Source organism: Cebus imitator, unplaced genomic scaffold, assembly GCF_001604975.1.
Source record: "Cebus imitator isolate Cc_AM_T3 unplaced genomic scaffold, Cebus_imitator-1.0 Scaffold513, whole genome shotgun sequence".
In the NCBI taxonomy this organism is placed as follows: domain Eukaryota; kingdom Metazoa; phylum Chordata; class Mammalia; order Primates; family Cebidae; genus Cebus; species Cebus imitator.
Window position 1 is genome coordinate 327,952 of NW_016107828.1, and position 27,750 is coordinate 355,701.

Sequence of the window (27,750 nt, forward strand, 5' to 3'; positions counted from 1 at the left end):
GTGTGTGTGTGTGTGTGTGTGTGTGTGTGTGTGTGTGTATGTCAGATGGAGTCTTGCTCTGTCACCCAGGCTAGAGTGCAGTGGTGTGATCTTCAGCTTACTGCAACCTCTGCCTCTCAAGTTCAAACAGTTCTACTGCCTCAGCCTCCTGAGTAGCTGGGACTATAGGCATGTGCCACCAGGCCCAGCTCATTGTTGTATTTTTAGTAGAGATGGGGTTTCACCATGTTGGCCAGCTGGTCTTGAACTCCTGGTCTCAGGTGATCTGCCTGCCTCGGCCTCCCAAAGTGTTGGGATTATAGGCATGAGCCAACTGCACGTGACCTGTTTTTTGTTAAGACAGAGTTTTGTTTTGTCGCCAAGGCAGGAGTACAGTGATGTGATCTCAGCTCACTGCAACCTCTCTGCTTCCTGGTTCATGCGATTCTAGTTTCTCAGCCTTCCGAGTAGCTGGGATTATATAGTCGTATGCTACCATGCCTGGCTAATTTTTGTATTTTTAGTAGAGGTTGGGTTTCACAATGCTGACCGGGCTGGTCTCGGACTCCTGGTCTCAAAGGACTGGGATTACAGGTGTGAGCTGCCATGCCTCGCCAGTTTTCTGTTTGTTTGTTTTTAGATGGGGTTTATGTTGCCCCGGTTGGAGTGCAGTGGTGTGATCTCAGCTCACTGCAATCTCTGGGTTCAAGTGATTCTCCTGTCTCAGCCTCCTGAGTAGCTGGGACTACAGGTGCCTGCCACCATTTTCAGCTAATATTGAAATGTTTTGTAGAGATGGGGTTTCACCATGTTGGCTCTTGACCTCAGGTGATCTGCCTGCTTTGGCCTCTCAAGGTGCTGGCATTACAGGTGTGAGCCACTGTGCCCGGCTTTTTTCTTTTTTTTTTTTTAAGTTGTGTATATATAAGTCATATAGCATGATGTTTTGATGTATGTAGTGAAGTGGTTACTGCAGTCCAGCCCATTAATATAGCCATCACTTGATATAGTTACCCTCCTTTTGTGTTGGTAAGAGCCCCTAAAATACACTGTCCGCAAGTTTCTGGTGTATAATGCAGTATTACAACTCTAGGCCTCACGTTGTACATTAGGTCTCTAGACTTACTCATCCAAAATATCTGTAACTTGGTAACCTTTGTCATTGATATCCTCATTTCCTCCCTACCTTCTAACCTCCTGGTAGCCACCATTTTATTCTCTGTTTCTATGTATTTGACATTTTAAGATATTAGATTTCACATATGAGTGAGATCATGCAGTATTTGTTTCTGTACTGGCTTATTCACTTGGCATAATGTCCTTCAGGTTCTCCCATGTTATACTGTACAATGGGGTTTTCTTCTTTTTAAAGACTAAATAATATTTCATTCCATAGTATATACAGACATACACACATCACAATTTCGATATCCGTTTGTACATTGATGGACAAGTAGGTGGTTTATAAATCTTGACTATTGTGAATAATACCGCAATCAACATGGGAGTGCAGATATTCTTATGAGGTAGTGATTTCATTGCCTTTGAATATATACTCAGAAAGGATCATATGGTAGTTCTATTTTTAAATTTTTGAGCAACCTCCATACTATTTTTATAATGGCTGTACCAATTTATATCCCCACCAACACTGCACAAAGGTTCTGTTTTTTTGACGACCTTGTTACCTCTTGTCTTACTGGTAATAGCCGTTCTGACAGTTGTGAGGTGAAATATCATTGTGGTTTAGTTCTGCATTTTCCCAGTAATTAATGATGCTGGGCACCTTTTTCGTATTTCTATTGCCATTTTTATGTCGTCTTGGGAAAAATGCCTATTCATGCTTTTGGCCATTTTTTAATCAGGTTATCTTTTTTTTTTTTCTATCAAGTGGTGTGAGTTCCTTATAGATCTTAGATATTAATCCCTTAATTTTCTGTGTTTTAAAAGAATTGAGTTTCCAGGCACAGACGGGTTTTTTTTTGTGTTAGTGCATGGTTTTCAAGTTTTCCAGTGTGGTCTCACCAAAATGGTGTGAGGAAGAAACTTATTTATTTAAAAAATTAAGTATCACTTCTTGGTGAGTAAAGTATACATAGCGGAAGATTTCTTTAAACTTTTTTGAATTAAGAGGGTTAAACATATGTCCTGGAAGACTTGAGGATTTTAATTTTGTTTAAAGAATCAATCATACTGTGCCCTTCAAATGACTAATGTCTTTGCCATTTTACAGCATCCTGAGGTTAGCATTAAACTTGTCCCAGTGGAGCCCATGACTTCTGATCAGGACGCTAAGGTTGTGGCTGAACCGCAGACGCAGAGAGTCCAGGAGGGCAAGGACAGTGCTCATCTGGTGAGTGCTGTCGAATGGGGTGATGGGGGAGTCCATTGCTTTTTTCGATAAAGGATTTTATACTGGATTCAGTAAGAGGCTCTAAACAGAAACACTGGCACATCTTAGGATTTGCATATGGATATTAGAGTCTATAGGGGAGAACAGATTTCTTACCCATCTGAGGATCATGGCTGAGACCCCTATAACAAAAGATAGATGAACAAGAGAAAAGCATACGCATTTATTTAATAATAAGTTGTCTATGACATGGGAACCTCCTTTGAAAGGAAGAATCAAAGAAATAGGGAAAACTGTATGTTTTTCTGCTAAGTCTGATGCAGATGTTAGTTGTTGAGAAGCAGGATTGGACAAAAGGGATGTGACCTAGAGGTAATAAACTGGAGGAGCTTAGCAAGCCTGTGTGTTCAGGTTTTTCTTGACATCCCTGTGTGATATTCCTCCTGGTACAAAGCAAAGCCCTTCCGGAAGGGTCTTCAGGGGAATCTCAGCTGTTTTGTGTCCTGCTTCAAGGAAAAAGGGTGAGGAGAATTCTTTCTAGTTTCCATGTCCTGATTCTGCTGTTTCCTCAAATGTCAATGTGCCGTATTTTTGGGGGGCAAGTCCTGAGCCCCTTCAGTCTGAAAAATGTATAGGTAGCTTAGTAGAGGAAACTATAAGTAGTAGGTGATAACAACAAATTTGTTACAGCTGTAGATGCTTAAAGCCTTTTATTTTTTAAATCAAATAAATGCAGTGATTTGTAAATACTTTAATAACATTATAGTTATTATGGTAGAATGTATTTAAAGAGTCCGGTATTAATGTAAATTTTTTTGACTCCTTTTGTTCATTTAAAAATTTTATATCAGGCTGGGTGCGGTGGCTCACGCCTGTAATCCCAGCACTTTGGGAGGCCAAGGCGGGTGGATCACGAGGTCAAGAGATCGAGACCATCCTGGTCAACATGGTGAAACCCCGTCTCTACTAAAAATACAAAAAATTAGCTGGGCATGGTGGCGCGTGCCTGTAATCCCAGCGACTCAGGAGGCTGAGGCAGGAGAATTGCCTGAACCCGGGAGGCGGAGGTTGCGATGAGCCGAGATCGCGCCATTGCACTCCAGCCTGGGTAACAAGAGCGAAACTCCGTCAAAAAAATAAAAAAATAATAAAAAATAAAAATTTTATATCAAGCAGTAATATTTAAAGTCCCAAAACAGCTTTGAGAAAAGTAGCTCTTCTTACTTTTCCCCATTGAAACTGCAAAGAACTTTACCTGTGATGTTCATTCAGAATTTAAAAATTTTAAGTCTCCTACATTCTGAATATCTTATGAATTCATGAATTTTCATGTAAAATGTGCTGCATTTCTTGGTGGGTTTAGTTTTGCCTAACTACTGTGGGTTGAAAATATGTTTGTTTGTTTTTTAAACATTGTACTGATGTTGTGTTTGTTTTCAATTTTACAGATGAATGGTCCTATATCTCAAACCAGTTCTCAGACAAGTTCCATCCCACCTTTGAGTCAGGTAATTCAGTTTTGAGATTAATTAAAGATTGTTTAATCACAGTCAAAGCTCAGGGATAACTTCCTTAAGAAAAATGTGTATTGTAACAAAAATTAGAAAATGTAGATACTTCTCGAAAAGTTGTGGTAGGGGATCCATTCATCACCACACCCCCTGGGTACAGTAACTTTCAATACTGTATGTCTTTTCTAAATTCTATGTGCCTGTTTGGTGTGCACTTCTGCAGACAACAGTGTACCACATAGATTAATTTGTTGTCAAATATTCATCACAAAATTTTCATGTGTCATTGATAATCTGTTATATGTATATGGTTAGCTTTACATTTTGGTAGCTTGTGTTCCTTAAACCACATAAATTGAATAGTAAGCCTTTTTTTTGAGACGGAGTCTTGTTCTCTGTCACCCAGGCTGGAGTGCAGTGGCGCAGCCTCGGCTCACTGCTACCTCCGCCTCCTGGGTTCATACGATTCTCCCATCTCAGCCTCCTGAGTAGCTGGGATAACAGGTGCACACCATACATTCAGCTTTTTTTTTTTTTTTTGTATTTTTGGTAGAGATGGGGTTTCAACCTGTTGGCCAGGATGGTCTTGATCTCCTGACTTTGTGATCTGCCTACTTCGGCCTCCCCTACGGCACCCAGCCTGAATAGTAAGCTTTTACTCAGAAAATTTGTTTCATGTTTTAGCTGTGATGAATAAAGAAGCAGAAATTCATTGGTTTTTAAATCCTGCCTTTCATTATTTGCATATGTACAGTGCTTCAGAGAACTACTACTTGAAATTCAGTTTGATCTAAGGATCTTATAAATTGTATAAAATTTAAAAAGCAAAAAAATTTTTAAGTAAAAAAATAAAAATTACAATAAATCTCATTTATTCCCCCCATTATAGGAGTTCATGTAGGAATTAAAGGAAGAGTTGGATTGTTTATCTAATTTTGTTTTTTAAATAGAATTGAGGTCTCACTGTTTTGCCCAGGCTAGTCTCCATCCCCTGAGTTCAAGTGGTATTCCCGCCTTTGCCTCCCAAAGTGCCAGGATGACAGCGTGAGCCACCATGCCCCGTCAGCTTTTAACAGAGAAGAATGTTTAAAAAACAAAAGATACCTTCCAAATTATTATATTTTATAATTTTATTATTTATGTAGTTTTTGTACATTCTGTTTTACATTGATTTTTAAAAAATGAATTTTATAATATTTTAAAGTCATTTTAAATCCAAATATGAGAACTTTGGTAGTCTAAGCTGCAAATTACATAAGACAAAATACATTAGATATCCCTTGAATACAAATCTTTAAGAGATGTTATTTGTTTCGACAAGTTCTATCCTCCCTATGGTTGACTCGCAGCACAATATAATATTCAGACATCTTAAGAAACCTGTTGCAGGCAATTAGCATTGTTTGTAGTGCACCTAAAGGTGGGGACAGTTACATGCTTCATAGTTGTCCAGGAGTTTGCACTGGCTTAGTGACTAGGTGTCAGTGCCCAGCCTCCAGTTGTTAGGATGGGCAGGTGAATATGTTTAGCAGTCAGGGTTGAGGAACCAGGGGGCTGTTTACAGTTTATCCTTTCCATTAGAGTTGAGTAGGAAGAGACTTGAAAGAAATACCCAAAGAAATACCTGAATAATTCAGGAGCAGGTTTGCATTTATCCACTGGTACTACTTAGTTGTATTTATTATACAGCTTCCTGTCCCCTTCACAAAAATTCATTGAGCTAGTAACTGTTTACAGGTTAGCCAAAGAACACAAAAAAGCAATCTTTATTAGACTGTAAGAATATAGTTTCCCTGTTTAGTATTAGAACAGTGTATTATAATGAGTGATGTGATTGTCAGAATCACTTACATTTGTGTACATATGTTTTCTCCACTAAACTTTTGGTTCTGTGTTCTGTTCATTAAAAGTAAAACTTTATTAAAGTGTAACTTGTATTCTGTAAAATTCACACATTTAAAGTATGCCATTGAATTATTTTTAGTAGACTTATTGAGTTGCACAACCATCACCATAATGTAGTCTTAGAACTTTTCCCCCAGCCTTGGGCAGCCGCAGACATGCTCTATGTCTCTGAGTCTGTTCCCTTCTGTGGCCAGCTCAATACATTCTGTCTGGTAGGCAGGCAGCTAGTATTGTCGTCTGTCTGGTAGGCAGGCAGCTAGTATTGTCGTCTGTCTGGTAGGCAGGCAGCTAGTATTGTCGTCTGTCTGGTAGGCAGGCAGCTAGTATTGCCTGTCTGGTAGGCAGGCAGCTAGTATTGTCTGCATAAAATTTGAGTTAGCAGTTCAACAAAACTGAGTGCAAGTGATAATGGTGTATCACTAAAACATTTTCTGTGGCGAGGTTGTTGAGACGAGCGTGGGATACACGTCTTCACACGTCTTCAAGGAGCCCTAACACAGCATGACCACGTTGTGCATGAGCCTTAGGTAGAGGCTGAGCATACACCTGGAGGTGGGAGGCGCTGAGACCTAGGTGAGTCTAGAAGACGCGCCCTTTATCTTGCCCCTAGTCAAGGAAGGTCATTTTTGAATGTTCTCACCTTGATGTAATAAGGATCTACTGATTTTGAAGCATATTACACTAATAATTATGATCACAGTACTTTGCATTAAGTTTCCCTGAGTTCTAGGCAGGGACAGTGATGAAACGCTGTAGTCCCTCAATATTTCAGAAACTGGAAGGAAACTAGTGCTGGGAGTGTCAGAGGGATGGTAGGAAAGCCAGAGGACAGTGTGGGGTGGAGGCAGAGAGGCTGACTTACGTGAAGTGTAGTAAGGTGGATTCGGCACAGAGTGAGGGGTCAGTTGGGACCTTAGCAAGAGTATTTCCTGGGACGGATATGAGCAAAAGCCAGATTGCAGTGGGCAAGAGACAGCAGTGGTAGACACAACTTGGACAATGACATGCCTCCTAAGAACTTGGCTTTGAAGGTAAGGCAGTAGATAGTGAACGGGGATTGAAAGGGTTTCAAGGGTGTGTATGATGAAGAGTGACTACTGGCAGTGGGCCACTGTGATGGGTTCTTCTGGAGGAAGAAAAAATAACCACTGGCATTCAGCGATAGTGTTGCTTGGTTAAAGGTTCTTTACCTTCCCTGTTAGGGCCACAAACTTCATCTATAGCAAACCTCATTCTTGGTGTTTTTTTGCCCCTCTTAAAGCCCACTCAGGGACTCCAGTTCTTACTTCTGCATATGACCAGCCAAGCAGCTGCTTTTCCCTTGGAGTCACTGCATCATCCGTGAATTCATTTTCTATCAGAATGATTCTGTTGTGTTTTTTTATAAATCAGCAGCAGGTTTAAGAGAGGAATATGAATGAATGACGATGTTTAAGGGACAGGTAATATTACATAGAAGTGTTTATGTTAAATTACCTCCTTGGAAGAAAGATGTGAAGTCATATCAAGTCTTTTCTGTAATCATAGTGTGAAACTGGAAAGCTGAGATTGGGACTCTAACTTGCCCCCATACTAAACTCTATATACAGTTCAGCAAAACATCTGTGTCAGAATGATTTTTATTTATTTATTTTTTTGAGATAGTCTCACTCCATCATCCAGGCTGCCTGTAGTGCAGTGGCGCGATCTCTGCTCACTGCAGCCTCCACCTCCCGGGTTCAAGCAATTCTTGTGCCTCAGCCTCCTGAGTAGCTGGAATTATAGGCGTGCACCACCATGCTTGGCTAATTTTTGTATTTTTAGTAGAGATGGGGTTTCGCCATGTTGCCCAGACTGGCCTCAAACTCTGGCCTCAAGTGACCTGCCTGCCTCAGCCTTCCGAAGTGCTGGGATTACAGGCGTGAGCCACTGTGCCCATCCCAGAATCGTTTCTGGTTTTTTGTTTTTTTTTTTTAAACTGCTTTACTGCCTCAACTGCCTCCTCTTCAGTCACCTTTGCCTGAAAATCACCTTTGCCTTTTGATGACACAGCTTCTGAATGAATAATTCTTAGCTATTCAAATTAATTATAGCAGGCCTATATTTTGAATAAGAGTAGGCTAGCAATCAGAAAACTTGAATTTCTATGAAAATATCCAACTCTTGTGTTTGTATGCAAATAACATGTGGCTGCTCTTAGCATGGTATCTTGCAGGTTAAGCCTTTTGGCAGATTGTTGCCACCTTGTCAGTGTGTTTTAAGGAAAGACTTGACTGGGTGTAGTGGCTCACACCTATAAATCCCAGCTGTTTGGGAGGCCAAGGTGGGAGGATTTCTTGAGCCCAGGAGTTCAAGACCCTGTATTTACAAAAAACAAAAAACAACAAAAAAAACCCAGGCATGGTGGTACTTGCCTGTTGTCTCGGCTAGTCAGGCGGCTGATGGGGGAGGATTGCTTGAGCTTAGGAGGTCAGGGCTGCAGTGAGCTGTGATTGCACCACTGCACTCCAGCCTGAGTGACAGAGGGAGACCCTGTCTCTAAAAAAAATAAATAAATAAAAACTAAAGACCTAGGAACTTTCCTTAAGGATGTTGATACATTTTCCTGTCTTAGAAATATGTTTGTTACTATACCAGAAAGTGTAAAGCTGCCTTTACATGGAATGATTTAGTTACAACACAATCAGATTCTTCTCTAGTTACCCCCAGAGTGTATGCACGGTTCTTGGTCTCCTGGTAACTTCTTAGAACTTGCCCCAGGATGAGGGATACTCTTTGACCAGATGCCATCTTTTCCTCTTAGAATATATTCGTGCTGAGAAGGCTAGTAGATCCTTTTTAATGTAGAAAATTTCTTTCTGATTAGATAGCATTGTAGCATTTTGATTGTAGTATTTTGGTCATTGGCAGAAGGAATGCTTTCTATAACACATACCCCTGATCTTTTTAGTCCCAAGGCATATTTAAAAATAGAGGGATTTCTTCATTCCCTGTTTGGCTTACTATTCTTAGTTTTATCCTTGTGTAAATGAGTTACATGCTGCTAAAACTTCTCTTGTTGTAGATGTATTGTAATAGCAGTCTTTCAAGACACAGGGATCAGTAAAAACATCTTTCAACTTAGAACATTTTGTAATTTCTTTAAAAAGATTAGTAATTTTACTGCTTAGTATTTGCATCATTTAGAATATGACAAACTGTTTTGCAGATTCTTTCATTTTAGGATTCAGTTTAATTTCTATGAAGGCATTTTGTTCAATAGTAGATCTACAAATCAACTTTGTGTGGCAGTACTGTGTAAACTGTTGTACTGAGGGAATAGTCAAATCTCTGGGAGGAAGTGACAGATGTGTCAGAGTTCTCTGCCTGGCACCTGGCTACCTTCATAGGCACCAGTTTTCTTACATGTATAAATAGCTACATGCACAGATCATAAAAGTACAACTCAATTGTTTTTCTGCAAAATAAACACATGTAGGTAATCCACTGCCAAGATCCTGAAACAGTCCTGTGAGTTTTTGGCAGCAATTCGAAGACATGTCACAATTATAGAAATTGCGACAATAGCAGAAATGTGTATCTTCAAATCAGGGAACTTTTGTAGATAAGATACTTGAGGCTGGGTACGGTGGCTCACGCCTGTAATCCCAGCACTTTGGGAGGCCGAGGAGGGTAGATCACAAGGTCAGGAGATCAAGACTATCCTGGCCAACATGGTGAAAACCCGTCACTACTAAAAATACGACAAAATTAGCTGGATGTGGCGGCATGTGCCTGTAATCGCAGCTCAGGAGGCTGAGGCAGGAGAATTACTGGAACCAGGGAGTTGGAGGTTGCAGTGAGCCAAGATCCCATTGTACGCCAGCCTGGAGACAGAGTGAGACTCCATCTCCCTCCCCCTGCAAAAGAAAAAAGAAAAAAAGATACTCGAGAGAGTCATGCAGTGGTGTCAAAGCTTCTGAGATGATTGGGCTGTTGGATTCTTTGTTTGGAGTTCTGATCTCATGAAGCCAGTGCTTCTCACTAGACAGCTGCAGTCACTCCTCCCTGGTGTCCCCAACTCACCCTTCTGTTGTAACACAGTGGCCAGAGGATCCCTTCAAGAAGACCAACTCAGAACCTGCACTCCTGTGCTCAACGTCAGAGTCAGCCTGAGTCCTGGCAGGGCCCTACTTGTCCTCTCTGACTCAGCCGCCTGCTGCCTCTCTCCTGGCACGCTGCCAGCCCCAGTGGGCTCTTGACCCTTGGATCATTCCAGCATCACCTCACCGCAGGGCTCTCTGCTTCGATTGGTCCTGCTGTGCCCCTTTCCCAGAAGTCTTCGAGGCTTATTCTCTTACCTCTCTCAGTCTCGGCCTCACCTTCTCAGTGAGCCCTGTCTATCCACATCCACCTCCTTCTGGCTTGCCTCAGACCCCTTACGTGTAGCAGTTAGCATCTTCTAACAATGTTAGCTATTTGTTAGGTTTAGTGTTTATCTCTCTAGACTAGAATGCAAGGGTTTTATTTTGTTTATTGATGTATCCCAGTGTCTTCCTGACAGATAGGTGCTTCATAAATGTCTCTGGTATAAAAGAATATATCACATATGGTGGTTATCACTGCAGACTATCATGGCTCTTACTATGCACTCACCTAACACTTAAGTTTACTCATTAATTCCTGTGAGCCCTACACCTGTCCTACCCCTAGGTACTGTTATCCCATTTTGCAAAGGAAGAAACTGAGGCACAAAAAGGCTTAAGTAATTTATCCCCAGGATTACTGAACTAAAAAGTGGTAGAACCAGGATTTGAACCCAGGCAGTCTGGCTTCAGAATCCAAACTTAAGAGGAACTACTTTCTATTTGGCATTGTTATTTCATTTAAAAAGAGAAACAAGAAGGAAATAATTAAAAACACCCAGCTGTTTGTTTTGTTTTGTTTGTTTGTTTTAAGAGACAGGGTCTTGCTCTGTCACCGAGGCTGGAGTGCAGTGGAACAATAATAGCTCATGGCAGCCTCAAACACTGGGCTCAAGTGATCCTCCTGTCTCAGCCTCCCAAGTAGCTAGGACTACAGACAAGTGCCCTCACACCCTGCTAACTTTTTATTTTTATTTATAAAGATGGGGTCTTGCTGTGTTGGCGAGGCCATTTCAGAGATCTTTAAGGCTGTCCCCTCCTCAAAGGCACATCACATTTGCCCTCTAGGAGGGCAAAATGGCTTTGGTAGATGAGTACTGGGTACTCATCTTGTACAGGCTTGCTGCCCAGAGCTGCCTTGGACCTCTGCTCCCCACATCTGGTACATTGCTTCTCAGTCACCCAGCTGTGACTCAGGTGGGCCCAGTGGTGGCTCAGGGCATGGCTCCAGAAGGTACAAATCATAAACCTTGGTGGCATCCACGTGATGCTAATTTTCAGGCAAGAAGACTGCTAGAGCTGTGGAACAGCCTTCACCTAGATTTCAAAAGCTGTCATGGACAGCCTGGGAGCCCAGGCAGAGACCTGTCACAGGAGCAGAACAACTGCAGAGAGCCTGTACTCGGGCAATGGCAAGCAGAAATTTGGGATTGAACCTGCTGCAGAGAAATCTCAACAGGGCAGGCCTAGTGGAGTTGTGGGAGTGGTCTGAGAGCCTTCAACTGTGGAGCTGCCAGCTTGCACCATCAGCCTGGGAGAGCTGTGGGCAGGAGACTCCAGCCCCTGGCAGCTGAACTCCAGTGCCTATGAAAGTAGCCAGTTGCCAGGCAGAGAACTCTGACACATCTGTCACTTCCTCGCAGTGATTTGGCTATTCTCTCAGTACAACAGTTTACACAGTACTGCCACACAAAGTTGATTTGTAAATCTACTATTGAACAAAATGCCTTCATAGAAATTAAACTGAATAGCAAAGCCATGAGGTGGGCCTGCCTGAGGACCTTGGGACCCAGTCCTTTACCAGTGTGCCCAGATGGTTGGGACATGGAGTCAAAGGAGATTCTCTGTAGAGGCTTAGTATTTAATATTTTCTGCCATGTTGGGTCTTGGACTTACCTGGAGCCTCTTGCCTCTTCTTGCCTATTTCTCCCTTTTGGAAAGAAAATTTTTTGTGTGTGTACCTGTCCCACCATTGTATTTTGGATACACATAACTTGTTAATTTCCATGCTCAGGGCTGGAGAGGAGTTGATCTTGGGGTGAATTGTGCCTTGAGTCTCACCCATATCTGATTCAGACGAGACTAAGTTGATGCTGAAATGAGTTAAGACAATTGGACTATTGGAGGTATTGGGATGGAATGAATGTTTTTTGCATTATAGAAGGACAGGAATTGTGGGAGCTGGGGTGGAATGCTGTGGTTTGCATATGTCCTCCAAAGTTCATGTGTTGGAAACTCAGTCCACCATGCAGCAGCATTGGGAGGTAGAGCTTTCTAAGGGGTGATAAGGTCACCAGGCTCTGCCCTTGCAAGTGGATGAGTGGATAAGTGCCATCGTGGCAGGAATGACTCCATATCCTCATGTGTGCGTATGATGGTGCAGCACAAAGGCCTCTCCAGATGCAGCCTCTCAACTTGAGACTCTCAGCCTCCAGAACTGTGCAAAATGATCTCTGTTCTTTATAAATTGCTCCAGTTCAGATATTTTGTTAAAGCAGCACAGAATGGTTTCACAAGGGACTTTACGGCTTGAAAAGTGCAGAGAGGAGATTGGAGAATAAAACAGCATTGAGGCAGCGTGCTGGTGTTGGTTAGCTGATCTTTTCGCATGAGATACAGGAGGTTGGGGGAATGGTATCTTAGAAGCCGAGATCGTAGAGGTAGGCTGGGGCCAGATTATGGGGACTTTGAAGTGATATTGGGATTCTATTCCAAGTACTTAAAGTCTGCACAACAGCTCCTTGAAATAGGTGTCAATGTTGGCTCCATTTTACAAATGAGAAAACTGAGACAAAGAGAGGTTGTATAATTTGCCAGAGATGACACATATAGTAAAAATGGAGCTGAGACTCAAGCCCAGGCAGGTGATCTCGTGAGCTTTTCTACTTTACTGTACGCTTTCACCATACAGCTGGTATGAATTGTTTGTATCCTTAGTGCAGAATGTTTTTCCCATGTAGATATTTAATTCTCTGAGTAGTGTAACACTGTGGTCAGTGTATGATCTGAGTTTTGTTTTGTCATCCAAAACTGTTAGTAAATCTCCTGGTGCCTAATTTCCCTTGTCTGTACAGTGGATTAGTAGTATCTACCTTGGAGGTTGTTAAGAGTACAAATTAACACTTGCAGCAAAGTGGATGCATATATGTAATTAATACTTTGTGGTATATAGTGCTATATAAAGTGTTTACTACCGTTATCATAATCATTATTATTGTGATTTCAGTACCTGAATTTAAGTATATTCAGAAGTGTTCCTGTTACCTTTATGTTTAAGTATAATTCCTAAACTTTTTATGATAAAATTTAATAATATTTTAATGATAAAACTTATTTATTTATTTATTTATTTAGACATGGAGTCGTGCTCTGTCTTCCAGGCTGGAGTGCAGTGGCACAATCTCTGCTCACTGCTACCTCTGACTCTTGGGTCAGGCAATTCTCCTGCCTCAGCCTCTGAGTAGCTGGGATTATAGGCGCCTGCCACCACGCCCAGCTAATTTTTTTTTGTATTCTTAGTAGAGACAAGGTTTCACCGTCTTGGCCAGGCTGGTCTTGAAATCCTGACCTCGTGATCCACCCACCTCACCCTCTGAAAGTGCCGGGATTACAGGTGTGAGCCACTGTGCCCAGCCAAAATATTGTTATTTAAAAAAAAAAAAAAAAAAAAAAACATTAATCAGACACTGGTTATAACTTGCAGGTTAAACAGCAGAATCTCTCTTGCAGAGGAATTAAAAGAATTACTTTGTTTTTCAGATAGCATGTCAGAAACATAATAAAAAAGAATTATTTCTACTAAGAGCAAAACATTACAGATGTCAACATAAGACATAAGGGTCTTGTCTTATGTTTCTTATTATGACATCTGTACCCATCATGTTAGTCCAGAGTCAGGGCCCAGACCACATAGTGCAGTAGCAATTTGTTTAGTTGTAGACACCTGTTTTTCACCAGATGGCAGACTGTATGTTCCTGTATCAGGTGCTTTCAAGAGACTTTCTAGTTTTGGTACCAGAGCTTGAGATCTATTTTCCTTTTTTCTTTTTATCCTTTCCATTTTCTTAATTGGAGTGCTCAGACATCTGCTGAAGTGGAGAGAATAATATAATGAACCGAACGTAGCATCATGAGCTTGAACAATTACCCATCCCCACATTAGACTGCTGTTTGTTTTTGTTTTTTTGATATGGAGTCTCACTCTTGTCGCCCAGGCTGGAGTGCAGTGGTGCGATCTCGGCTCCCTGCGATCTCTGCCTCCCAGGTTCAAGTGATCCTCTTGCCTCAGCCTCCCAAGTAGTTGAAACTACAGGCATGCACCCCTATGCCTGGCTAATTTTTTATATTTTTAGTAGAGGCAGGGTTTCACCGTGTTGGCCAGGCTAGTCTTGAACTCCTGACCTCTGGTGGTCCACCTGCCTTGGCCTCACAAAGTCTTGGGATTACAGGCATATGCTATCATGTCTGGCATGGACTACTGTTTTTAAGTCTTTTCCTCCCCCTATGCACACAACTGTTTTAACTTTTTTATGTGTGTGTATATGTTTACTATATGTGCGAGGTTATTTTAAAGCAAATTGTAGATAATGTATCACTTTATCCCAAATACTTCAGCATGTATCTCTGACATCATTCCATTTTCACACCTGACACACTTTATCTACAGATGTTTTTTAAATTGCCTTTTTTTGGGGGTGTCTCCTTTGTTTTTTTCAGTTTTTAATTGCTGTTTATTTCAGACATCATTTCTTAAAGCTAGAAAATTAGATACAACTGTAAGTACCTAGATATTTTAAGGAACAAAATTCTGATACTGTTTTCCTTTGGGGGAATTTGTGAACTATTTAGTTACCACCATCCCATGAAATGTAATTTGGGAAATACTATGAAACACTATAGAAAAATCAGAAGCTGAAATCTTTCTGACTGGAATAATATTTTAAGTTACATTTTATTGAGTTTATGAGAATAAGAAAAAATACAATGCAGCATTCTTCTGTTACTGTTCTGAGTGTTTGGATTCACGGCCCTGTTTGGAATTGAGCACATGGAGTGTGCTAGTTGTCAGGTCAGGCTCTGTTGTCATTAGGATTTAGGTTTGAGTGGCAGGAACATGTGACCACTGTGCAAGGGGTTATTTTTGGTCTCTGGGTGTTGGCTTCTCCTCAGAAACCATAGCAAGTTAGTGTCAGGTACGTCTGTGGAGGCTTGGGATTGGCACCCGTGTTGTGTGCTTGTGAGCTCTCAAACATGGGCTGTTGCTTCAGCAAAGGACTAAGTAGTGACAATGACAGTGAAAAAATTGGCCTGTTACAAAAATCTGTGGAGGAGAAGGAACCAGAAAACAAGATAAGTAAAACTTTATCTTCATTCTTCGGTACCTCTGAAGGTGAGCCGCTTCACGGTGTTGGCGTTGGTGCCAACAGTGCAGCTGCTGGCCTTAGTGCGTGGACAAGTATTTTTGCTGAGTCTGAGCACAAACAGGGTCGTAGACCTATGCGGTTGTTGAACCCCATTTCCTCTCTTGCATATACATTCTTAACAAGGTATGAAAACTTGGATGTAAGTCACAAGAATTCAGATACTGTCGTTAATGAGCAGAATTCTGAGGGATCCTGTGATCCACTGTGTGTGGGTAGTGGCAGCCGAGGCTGTTATGAAGAGGAACTTTTCTCATGTGTGCCAGTGTCTTCTGACCGAGGACTGCAGGAGGAAACCTTTGTGAGTGGCCATCTGCACTGTTACCCAGCTATTTGTAAAAACTCTTTAGTAGAGAAGGAAATGGTCAGCATTCACCCCAGTAGCAGTGATGAGAATAAGTCTTTAGACATACCCAATAAGGAGAAGAAAGATGGAAACCCTGTTTGTGTTGGTCATCAGCAATGTCAGGGTTTAAGAAAGTGTGAGTTTCACAGCATTTGTGTTGCAGACTCTGCCTTCCCGAGTGTAGGAGAGGAGCTGGGCGCCTGGGCAGGCAGAGTAACTGCAAGAGGAGAGTGTCGCTCTGCTGTGCCTTCAGCCCTGCGTTCCGTGTTAGGGGCTGGCGAGCCAGAGCCACCGCAGGAAGAGCTCTTGTCCCAGGACGCACTGGGTCCAGGTGAAAGGACAGGAAAATGCAGTGGGAAAACCCAGCCTTGCCCTGAACTTGTGGCATTCAGCCATGCACCTTGTGAAGCAAATGCTGATAACACACAGGTCGAGTCTTTACAGGCAGAAGCTTGCACTGAATTCCCTAAAAATTACACAGAAAGTAGTGCACTACATAATGTTGACCTACTCCCTGAAGTAAATAATAACATGGACAGTGACTCACTGAGATGTGCGTGTGTCCTTCTGGAAGAAACTGAGAGCCGTAACTCAGGAGTAGGAAGTGAGATGGATCATTCACCTGTTAGCTTCCTTACCGACACTGCGTGTGTTGCAGGGAGTAATGACCAGGAGGCTGGTGTCAACCAGAATTTACATTCTAAAAAGGAGGGAGAAAATAACTCTATCAAACTACTAAGAGACAATGATTGTTTCTACCTGGATGTTAGCAAATCAGATAGCATCCTTCCCCTTGATCTAGATAGCATTGATTTAAGTCCCAAGAGGCCTGTCACTGCAGTGAGATTTGGAAGTGGGTGTCTCTCAGGTCACACTAATTCAAGAGAAGCACCCCCAAGCCAGCTTGATGACTGCTGGGAGCTGCAATCTGTCCCTGGGCCAGTGAGGAAGGTGCAGCGCAGAGGAGACTGTGGCCTGGAGGCCAGAAGTCCCTTGCTGGCAGACAGAAGAGAGCTGTCTCTGCAATCTGAAAATAGTGTCTTTTACCAAGAAGGGGACAGAATTGGCGTTTTGGGGGCTAAGGGTCATGGTATAAGGGCTTTTGAGTTGAAATCTTGGTGTCAAGCAGATGAGGCTTCGACACAGTCTTGTGACCTAACTTGTGTGGAGCATGTGGTGGACATGGAGGGGACAGTGCAGAGGACAGACAACTCGAAGCTTAGCGTGACACAAGGAGTGCCCCCCAATGGCAAGTCTCACTGTCACTCGAGGTCTCTTCAGAGTAACTGTGTTTCCTCCGCATTGATTTTCACCTGCACAGAGGAAGAAGAGAGGGAAATAAGCCCAAGTGACAAAACAGAGGGTGAAATATGTGTGAAGAGTTTAGTCAGTGTGTCAGGAGACCAGCTGAGTGACCCCCAAATGTTAGAAAGTGATGAAAAAGAATCACAGAAAGCAGAGTATAGAGAGACCAGTGAAGATGACACAGAGACTGTCAAGTCAGATTCTCAAACAACCTGTGAGTGGGAAACAGGTGCACAAAGATGTGAGGCAGTGCCAAATCAAGATGTACTCTCCTGCATTAGTTTTAGTACAACAGAGAACCCTGATTTTGAGACTGATCAAATAGAAAAAAATTATGAAACACACCGAGCATATGCCGGCAAATACAATGGTCTTAATGTGTTACCACCTTTAAGTCAAAGTTTTAATCCAGTTATACAGAAGTCAGAAATTACAGTAGAGAAATCTGTTAGTAGTGGTGAAAGCCGAAAATGGAAGGGAATTTATTCTGAATCAATTGAAGAAGCTTCTGTTGTCTTTGGTACTAATAAATCAGGGTTGAGTAAACCAAAACTAACATGTAAAGAAGAGGAAGAGAGACTTTATTTGGAGAAAGAAAGTATTGACCCCAAAATTATGGACTGCCTGGGTCCATGCGGGACAAATGAATGTGCATACCGTTTCGAAGAAGGAAATGCCAAGTCCACTCTTAAACAATCTACTTTAAATGGTGAAATGGGTTTTATGGGAAAAGCTAAGGTGATTTTTGAAAAAATAGAGTCACGTGACACTTCCGATGGGCAATTCTTTTTGGTTGGTGTTGATCCCACCCTAGTGGACAGATACACAGCTCTCCCCTGTGATGCAGCCCAGGGGATTCCTGCTGTCCCCATGGACAGCAAGGATGCTATCGTATCAAGTAGTGACCACATTTTATCACTCACAAAAGGTGTCCTAAATAGATCAGAACATCCCTCAAAAATGGATTGGCAGAGTTTCCCAGAAGGAGTCTCCCGTTTTTTGGGTGAATTTTCCTGTTACCCAATGGGAGGGCTAGCAAATCCAGTATTTTCTGAAAGACTGGCCCATGGTTGTGGTGGATATCAAGTGGGCTATCTCTGGACTGATACAGTCACAAAAGATGTACTAGAAGTTGAAAAAATATTTAGTGAGGATCTATACCATCAGCCACAGGACTTGGAAATTGCTTCGTTTTCAGAAAACACTCCTCAGCTACCGGTGTCAGAGGACGGTGTTATTTGGGGATGGCATGATAGAGATGGACAGTTCGTAAGTATGATTTATCTGTGTTTACTGTTGTGCTATGGTATGCTAGGCTATACATTTTAATTCTTTTTATTTACTTATTTTTTGAGACGGAGTCTCTCTCTGTCACGCAGACTGGAGTGGCATGATCTTGGCTCACTGCAACCTCTGCCTCCTGGGTTCAGGTGATACCGGGTTCAAGTAATTCTCGTGCCACAGCCTCCCAAGGAGTTGGGATTACAGGCGTGTACTACTACACCCAGCTAATTTTTGTATTTTTAATAGAGATGGGATTTTGCCATGTTGGCCAGGCTGGTTCTGAACTCCTGACCTCAGGAGATCCACTCACCTCGGCCTCCCAAGGTGCTGGGATTACAGGCATGAGCTACCGGGCCTGGCCCATTTTAATTGTTTTTAGCTTAAAACTAATACAGATTTATTCTAAACACTGGGCAGTTGTTTGAATGCTTACATATGGCTGTGAATTGCTATACCATTAATGATTTCCAGATTGGAAAATATGAATTTCTTGTTTGGTATATTTAAGCCAGAGTTTGGGTACAAACTCTTGTTAGCACTAAGGCATGCCCTGCTAGTTGTCCTGCACAGCTCTGTGTTGACTTTTTTCTGTCTGAATTTTGCCAGCTGTTCTGTCCTGGCCGCAGTGTGGATCAGAGACCTTTGAGGGCATCTTATCGCGTGGGCAGTGTAGTTGATTCAGTAAGCATGTGAGCCCATTGAAGGTATAAGTCACACTGCAGAAGACAAACTTAGATAAAAATCGGTGCTTCCTGATATCCTTGTCTGTATCTGAGGCAGATAGAATTTCCTGATTTTAACTGGCTATAAAATGTTGGTTCTGTCTTCTGGGAGTTAGAATCACCGTGGACTCTTTTAGAACCCTGAGATGGGGCTGCCCCTCTGGTTTGGAAGAATCTTAGCAAATGATTCTATGGGTAGCTAGTTTGATCATCTTTCCAGAAATTCTGTAATAAATGCCACCATCATTCAACAACAGGAAATTAGTTTTGCTCACAAAACAGACATTTATCAAAACAGTGTGATTAGAAGCATGTACTCAGAGTACCAAGATCTCATTATTCAACTGATGGTTTATTAGTAATTTTTTTGGGCAGTGAAGCAAGAAAAAGTATTGATTGTTAAGGAGATAGAGATGACTCAAGTGTCAACACTTCTGTATGGGAATAAACAAGCAGAAATCCCATTCTACAGTGTAAGGAATGATCCGTCAACCTCTTTTATTTCCATGCCCACATTGGGAGTTTTTCCAGAAAGAGTTATGTTCAAATTCATGAGTTTTGCTTCTTAAATAGTTGTGGAGGCACAGCAGTATAAAACTAGATCTTTAAGATAATCTGCAGTTAATCTTTTACAGAAGTGACGTAATTTGCAGTTGTCTACCAGTGTCACTGCCTAGCCATCAACACAGAGCATGAACAATGCCTAAGTGAGAGGTTGCTTCCAGTTTTCAGTTAGCTTTTCCATTATGAGGTATTCCCAAAACAGTATTCTACTGTTGGCATTACCACATTTAACAGTGGTGCTTTGCCTTTCAGAACTTCAATTTTCAAAGTGCTGTTACAGGTGTTTTTTTTAATACTAAATCTTAGTATAGCAGCTGTTACTCCATTTCCTAAATAAAGAACTGGAGGGAGAGCCTTGTATGGTTCTGAAGTCAGCAAATTGCCTTGAGTTTCTGAGGTTTTTCGTGCAACTTGAGGAGAGGTTTGTGCTTGCATGGCATGTGTCTTTCCCTAGTCTCTCACCTCCTTTCTATTGCCTCACCTGCTACTACCCCTTTGCTGGCATCAGTCACTCCAGTTCCTACTCAGTAACTTGTCAGAGAGACCCTGTCTCATGTCCATAACGTACATACTTACTAATTGGTATGTTATTTTTCAAAGTGGAGCATAGTGTTTTGCCCGGGTGGGGTGGGGTAGAAGAATTTATTTAAAGCATCAGGACTCAGGGATGTTCACTTAGGAATGTGGCTGTTAAGGTCAGCTTGCCTCAGTTTTAATAACCATTGCTTAGCCATACGATTTTAATGGAAAATAAGACTTATAGCCAAGTAGACACACTGCAGTTCTTCTCGTTTGTTATTTTTTTAGGGTGGGGGGGGTGGGGGGGTGGAGTCTTGATCTGTTGCCCAGGCTGGCGTGTATTGGTGCCATCGTGGCTTACTGCAACCTCTGCCTCCTGTGTTTAAATAATTTTCCTGCTTCAGCCTCCCAAATAGCTAGGATTACAGGTGTGCGCCACCACATCCAGCTAATTTTTGTATTTTTAGTAGAGATGGGGTTTCACCATGATGGCCAGGCTTGTCTTGAATTTCTGACCTCAAGTGATCTGCCCGTCTTGGCCTCCCAGAGTGCTGGAATTACAGGCGTGCCTGCACCTGGCCGATGCTGGAGTTCTTGATGATCATTTAGAGTTCCATATGACTGCAAGAGGATTACCATATTTTATAGAAATAGTAGGAGATCCAGATCTTTGTTTAATACAAACTATTTCTCTTGTAAATTATAAGTTTAATGAACTCTTGATGAATGTTATATTTTGCTGAACACAATTACCATTGTTTTTATGGGCAAGTTACTTAACCTTTCTCTGCCTTGGTTTTTTCATTTGTGAAATGAGTCTAGTTAATAACCACCTCCAAGACTTGTTCTGATTCAGTACAGGTAAGCGCACAGAATGTGCTCAGTACCTGGTAAATCCTTGTATGTTACTAAGCCTCAAAAGACATCTTCATTCTTTCTTTCCTGGTCATATCTCTTCTGTCACAGAATTTATTGAACATTTGCTAACTGCATACACTTGATTTGGACTTCTTCACTAAGAGGTAGTCATCGTTTAAGGGTAGAGTCGTATTAATTTGTGGCATAAAACCTTGCAGAAGTTGTCAGATAGTGGAAAATTCCTGTTATTTATTAAACATTGATTCATTCATGATATATATATCCTGAGCACCTCCCTCCTGAATTCAGGACTGTGCTAGCTGTCAGCAATGCTGCAGTGACCAAAGTGCCCATGGTGACCACCACCCTGGAATGGAAGGAGCACAGACACTATTCTAGCCACAAGAGCTGCGGGTGCCCAGCAGCCTTGCTGCCACTGCTTTCAAAGTGCTGTTGGTCTGTATTAATAAACTACAAAATGTATTTTGGTACTATAGGGCAGTCAACTGCAAAACGTACTAATAATAGAGAAGGTTACTGTTAGTTTGTGTTGGGAATTTAAAGCATGTGTAGTATGTGCCTGAGCTGAGGGCAGCCAGCTAAGTGGACGGAATGGAACCAAGGCCGGAAAACTGCATTGTGTGGTGGTGGTGAAGAGACTGGGTCTCATTAGGAAAGGCCGTGTGTGGAAGAGTTAGGGTAGGAAACAGAATAGAGAAATGAATTTACGAAGGCAATAGAACAGGCAGAAAGGCGGAAGTGCTGCCAGAGGCAGTGTCGTGGGTGACTTGTGGCTGTCATCTGCACCCTCACACAGCTCCATGAGCTCCTGTCTGCTTCATTAACCATCACACCTGCCTGCTCAGCATCGTGCCTGTCACAGCCATGCTGGTGCAAGTGTCAAGGCACTTGTTGGAAGAGAGCAAGAAACACCACAGAACCAGAGGCCAAACGCAAAGTTTAGATGTGATGCAAGAGGGAAAATTGAAGAATTGGTGTTTGTTGATTATAACATTCTTGAAGGAACCCAATTCTCTGCCCTATCACCAGTACTTAACAAAAATGTAAAGAATTTGGGATAGGTCCTCATTTAAACATTAAGAAAGCCTAGCTTGTGTCAGAAAAATCAGAGGTTTAGGGAGTTTCCACATGGTGGGGGACTGTTGTAGGTTTATATAATGTGTCAGGAAGGACTACCAGTCCCGGGTCTCTGGTCAGGATGTTCTGGACAGACGGGAAGAGCACAAGTGCCATTGTGCCTAGAGACAGCAAGGAGGTCAGTGTGCCTGGAAGTGGATGAGGCCAGGGAGCAGTGAGCACAGGAGGGAGCTGTGGCCACAGTGGGAACTTTGTCTTATACTCCAAATGAGCCAAGCCGATGGGGGAGGGTTTTGGGCAGAGGGCTGCCCTGTTGTAGAGGGCTTCCCTGTTGTACAGGGCTTCCCTGTTGCAGAGGGCTGCCCTGTTGCAGAGGGCTGCCGTGTTGTACAGGGCTGCCCTGTTGCAGAGGGCTGCCCTGTTGTACAGGGCTGCCCTATTGTAGAGGGCTGCCCTGTTACACTAACTTAGCATGCCTGACTGCCATGATGGCTGATGAGCTCAGGATGTAACGAGCGCTAGCCATCAGGTTGATGGTGGGAGGTGGTACTGTCAGCATCCCCATTAGAGGGGAACCAGGAATTTTGTCTTCCAGGTGAGGTTGAGCCCAGGTTACATAGCTGTCCATGGCAGCTTTGGCTTCAGCCCCAGCGATCTGAGAGCCCATGTCCAGAACGCTGGACTGGCAGCCTCCTGGTCACCTGTGGATTCTCTTTCAAGGTGATACTGAAGCTCTATCGGGAATGGGAACAGATAGTTCTGTGAAAAATGTGAGATATTTTATCTTCTCTTTCAAAGGATGCTTGAGCTTTCTTATCCTATAGTACCCCTGACAGACCTATTAGAACACCGTTGTTCTTAGGAGCAATTTTCATTTTCTACACCTTTTGTTTGTGACTTTTTGAAGTTCTCTCTCTCTCTTTCTCCCTCCCTCCCTCTCTCTCTCTCTCTCTCTCTCTCTGGAGATGGAGTTTTCTCTGTCACCCAGGCTGGAGTGCAATGGTGTGATCTTGGCTCACTGCAACCCCCACCTCCTGGTTTCAAGTGATTCTTCCTGCCTCAGTAGCTGGGATTATAGGTGCACACTACCGCGCCTGTCTAATTCTGTGTTAGTAGAGATGGGGTTTCACCATGTTGGCCAGGCTGGTCTTGAACTTCTGACCTCAGGTGATTTGCCGGCCTTGGCCTCCCAAAGTACTGGAATTACAGGCGTTAACCACCATGTCTGGCTGACTTTTTGAAGCTTTCTAATTAGAATTGTGTTCATCTACATTGTATTCAAGTTTGTAAAACCGTGAATTGTGAGTTTATTAGGTAGAATAGGAAGTCACCAGCTCTTCCTCAGGTACACAGTTTGTGAAACACTGAATCTTTCTGACAGCAGGCCTGTCCTTCCCCATCTCTGCAAGTCTTGGTGTTGGGAGGAGGAACTTAAACCTTGTGGGTAATTTAAAGGAATTTTGACTGCATTTTTTTTTTTTTTTTAAATTCTGAATCTGATTTTACCCTGAAGGTGTGTGTAAACAGATTGGCTCAGCCTCTGGAGCCTAAATCAGATGTCTCTTAACTCTGCATTAATGAGCGAAATTGTATTTGGTTGACATTTGGATACAAATGTTTATCTCACATTTCTTCCTAGGTACCAGCAACTAAGGTTTCAGAGCTGAACCCTAATGCAGAAGTGTGGGGGGCTCCTGTGTTACATCTGGAAGCAAGCAGTGCAAATGTGAGTGCCGCGTGGGAGGAGGCGCGTGGCCACCACTCAGACTGTGGCCAGCAGGGTGAGTTGAGCGTGGCTGTGGTGCGCAGTGGCCCTGCTTTCAGGCCTGTGCTTTTGTTTCCACTTTACTCTGCCTTTAAGATGTTCATTCACAACTGTGTCATGGTTGACAGTGCTTAAGAAGAGCCCACAAGTCTTTTATAATCCAGTTAAAAAAGTTGGGTAACTGCTAGAGTAAGCTTTGTTTTAAGAGAAAGTTATTCTTCTTACCCTGCCCTTTTGGGGTAAACTCCTAACTATAGGATCGGATGCCAGTGGTGATGGTGACCAGAGCCATGAGAATGCAGCATTGCCAGACCCACAGGAGTCGGACCCAGCAGACATGAACGCTCTCACTCTGGGTCCTGCGGAATATGACTCTCTTCCTGAAAGTAGCGAAACAGGTAAACATGTTTTATGGATTCATTTTCACAGAGAATATGGGCTGCTTTATTTTTTGTTTTTTATTTAGCTTATTAACTTTCTCTAAACAATGTATCTTTCTTTGCTTCCTTTTAATGCTACTTTAAACTCACTCTTATATGGATGCAGAGAGGATGAGAGAGGCCCTGTTTAGGGAGGGTGCCATGGAGAATGTAAGGTCTCAAAAGATGAATCCTATTTAGTAGTGCGAAGTGTCAGTAAAAATGCAGAGATGGAACTTTAATGTTGGATTTGAGAGTAAGACAGTTTAGGTAAAGCGAGGGCGATAGAGAGGGAAGGCTGTGGTATTATAAGTCAGAGCAATTGAGGATGCATTTGCTAGTCTTAGAAGCCATTCACATTTGAACATGTTGATGAGGGAGTGAGTGACATGAAGAAAATAAGATACTTGGGGAAGACAAATTTTGCAAGAGTGTGAGACAATGACTTGGAGGAAAAGCAAACCTCAGATCAGCTGGATAGAAGCTGTTATTCTTGTGCAGGGTTGTAAGGACCTCAGTATGGAGTAGTGGCTATAAAAATGGAAAGGGAGAGAGTAGTTGGGAAGAGATGCTCAGGCCCAGTTACGCAGCGTACCACACATTACTGGAAGTGCCACTGTCAGAGCAAACCTCTGTGGGAATTTTCATGTTTTCATTTTTATTACCACAATTGTGTAATGGTCTCAGTGGTTCTTAACCAGCTCCTGTCCCCTCCCCCTCCCCACTTGCCTTGGACAGTTCGTTATCCCAGTGACCAGGGAATGCACTGGACAGGGCCAGAGAGGCCAGGCCTTGATGCTATAAGGTACAGCCATGTAGAATAATGTCATTGGCTTAAGGCTGTCAAAATCAGAAACTGTCACTTGAGAGGGAAAATGTGTAGAGGTTCTTTAACAGTTTTTTTGTTTTTTTTTTTTTTAAACTTTAGTGAAACGTATTGCTTTAATGAGTAAAATGAATCAAGTATTTATAAAGGCACAAAAATTAAGTCATGTTTGTTCCTTGTAAATATAAATTTGCTATCTTGAATTTGCTTAAAGTGTATTACCCATCTACATGAGCAGTTTTCTAAATCTGAGGCAGTAAGTGCCAGTATTCAGCAATGTAATTTGGTTACATCTCCCTTGTTCACCAATAACTGGTTAATGACTTGGGAATGGCAGAACATTGGGATAAATTGGAGTCATGTTAGAGTACATTGGAATTTAAGATGGCAAAGGAAAGGAATGCTAGTCATTAAAACAGATTTTTACAAAAGATAAAAAGGCATTATACATTGAGGGAGTGAGAATCTAATGGTGGGAAGTAAAATGGCTTCAAAATAAACAATTTAAGTTTCAGACTAAATTGAAATGGCCTAATCTTGAACTGGGGTCACAGTGTATTCAGAGGATGGAAGATAGATGAGAGTAAATAGATGTGAAGATTTGTCTTGAGGACGGAAGATGTTATCAACAGTGAAAGAGCAGGTGAAAATCCGCCCGAAGATGGGTGATAGATAACTTTACCAAAAGTGAAATAACATGTGAGAATCTGTCTGAAGATACAAGATAGGGAACATTATCAAAAGTGAAATAGCAACATGTTCAACTATATTCTGGAAAGTTTAATTTCAAAAGAAGGTGATTCTTTTTAACAGGGGTATTTAAAAATATTTTCAAAAGAAGAGAAAGAATGCCTTCTGTTCTGTCTTCCTCCTTCATCTCCTTCCCTCTACTCTTTCCCCCGTTCCTGTAAAGCGTGAGTGAGGCATAACTGATGAACAATAAACATCATATAGTTCAGGTGTACTTCAGATTTTCCATAGCTTAAAGAGAATTGAGGAAATATTCAATACATTATTGATTTATTGCCTCTTTCATTCCTCATTGCTTTGTCCACCCAGTTTGATAAGTTTTTCTGCACCTGTAAAATCCTCATCACATTTGAGATTACAAACGTCCCAGTCACCAGTAAGAGCTTCCTATGCCCTCTCCTTTCTCCAGGGAACCAGTGGTCTGCTTTCTATCAGTATACGTCAGTTTGCATTTGTAGATTTTTTTTCTCTTTAAAAAAAAAATTGAACTCCTGGGCTCAAGCTGTCCTCCTGCCTCAGACCCCAATTTGCTGGTCAGTGACGTGTGATGGAATTTGACAGTGTGTATTGTTTTTGTCTGACTTAGGTTAGGGATTTGTGTTGTAACATACATTACTCATTTTTATTGCTGAGAAGTATTTAATGGTATCGATATACCACAGTTTGTTTTTCCACTTACCTATTCATGGATTTTGGGATTGTTTTTAAAATGTAGCTTTACCAATAAATAAAATGTTTACAAAAGTGAACATTTATAAGCAAGATTTCATATAAACATATTTTCATTCCTCTTGGGTAAATACCTTGGAATGGAGTAGCTTGATCTGCTGGTAGGCATGTTTATCCTTTTAAGAAATGGTTAAGTGGTTTTCCAAAGTGGTACCATTTTCTGTTCTCAACCAGTGGTGGATTAAAGCACCACATCCTTATCAACACTTAGGGTTAGTCTTTAATTTTAACTGTTGTGAAATGTAGACAGTAGAATCCTATTGTGGCTTATAAACATAAGTTTGTGTTTCCCTAAGGACTAATGATGTCAAACATCTTTTTTAAGAAAATTACATTTTTTGACACTTCAGATTCACAGCAAATTTTAGTGGAAGGTATAGAGATCTTCCACATACTCCCCTCCGCCTAACCCCACACATGCATGGCCTCTTCCACTATCCACATCCCCACATCTGAGGCTGGGTTTGTTATAATTGATGATCCTATATTGGCACATCGTTATCACCTGGAGTCCACAGTTTACACGAAGGCTCACTCTGGGTGTTGTACATTCTGTAGGTTTGAAGAAATGTGTAATGGCATGTACCCTCCATTGTAGTATCATAGAGAGTAGTTTCCCTGCCCTAAAAATCATCTGTGTTCTGCCTACTCACCCCTCCCTCCCCTAACCCCTGGCAGCCATTGGTTTTTTCACTGTCTCCGTAGTTTTGCCTTTTCCAGAATGTCATAGGGCTGGCATCCTGCAGGATGTAGCCTTTGCAGGTTGGTTTCTTTCATTTAGTAACATACATTTAAGTTTGCTCCGTCTGTTCATGACTTGATAGCTCATTTCTTGTTAGCACTCAATAGCATTCCATTGTCTGGATATACTACAGATTATCCATTCACCCACTGAAGGACATCTTGGTTGTTTTCAGATTTTGACAATTACAAATAAAGATGCTGTTAACATTCATGTGCAGGTTTTTGTATGGATGGAAGGTTTTAACTTTCTTGGGTAAATACCCAGGAGTGTAATTGCTGGATCATATGGTCAGAGTATGTTTAGTTCTGTAGGAAACTGCCAAACTGCCTTCCAGAAGTAGAAGTTGTGGATCATATGGTAATTCTTATGTTTAACTTTTTTACCATACTGTTTTCCACTCAGGCCATACTATTTTACTTCCCCCCCCATCAGTGTGCAAGGGTTTCAGTTTTATTAAATCCTTACCAGTACTAGTTATTTTCTGATTTTTTTTTTTTTTTTTTTTTTTTTTTTTTTTTTTTTTTTTTTTTTTTTTTTTTGAGACAGAGT

The 27,750-nt window shown here is 41.9% G+C and overlaps 1 protein-coding gene across 9 annotated transcripts in view; it reads left to right on the forward strand.

Moving 5' to 3' along the window:
- The window catches only part of LARP4B (La ribonucleoprotein 4B), a 115,515-nt gene that overhangs the window by 43,286 nt on the left and 44,479 nt on the right, over positions 1-27,750 (forward strand). For 5 of the 9 annotated variants that reach the window (XM_037733301.1, XM_017514070.2, XM_017514074.2 and 2 more), the window contains 4 exons: positions 2,213-2,332; positions 3,781-3,840; positions 23,607-23,748; positions 23,990-24,130. In XM_037733301.1, coding sequence (XP_037589229.1) covers positions 2,252-2,332; positions 3,781-3,840; positions 23,607-23,748; positions 23,990-24,130 — 424 coding nt within the window. In that variant the 5' untranslated portion in view covers positions 2,213-2,251. Of the gene's footprint in view, positions 1-2,212; positions 2,333-3,780; positions 3,841-14,266; positions 18,192-23,606; positions 23,749-23,989; positions 24,131-27,750 lie in introns of those variants that run through there. The other 4 variants (XM_017514067.2, XM_017514068.2, XM_017514063.2 and 1 more) reach the window with 4 other exon arrangements.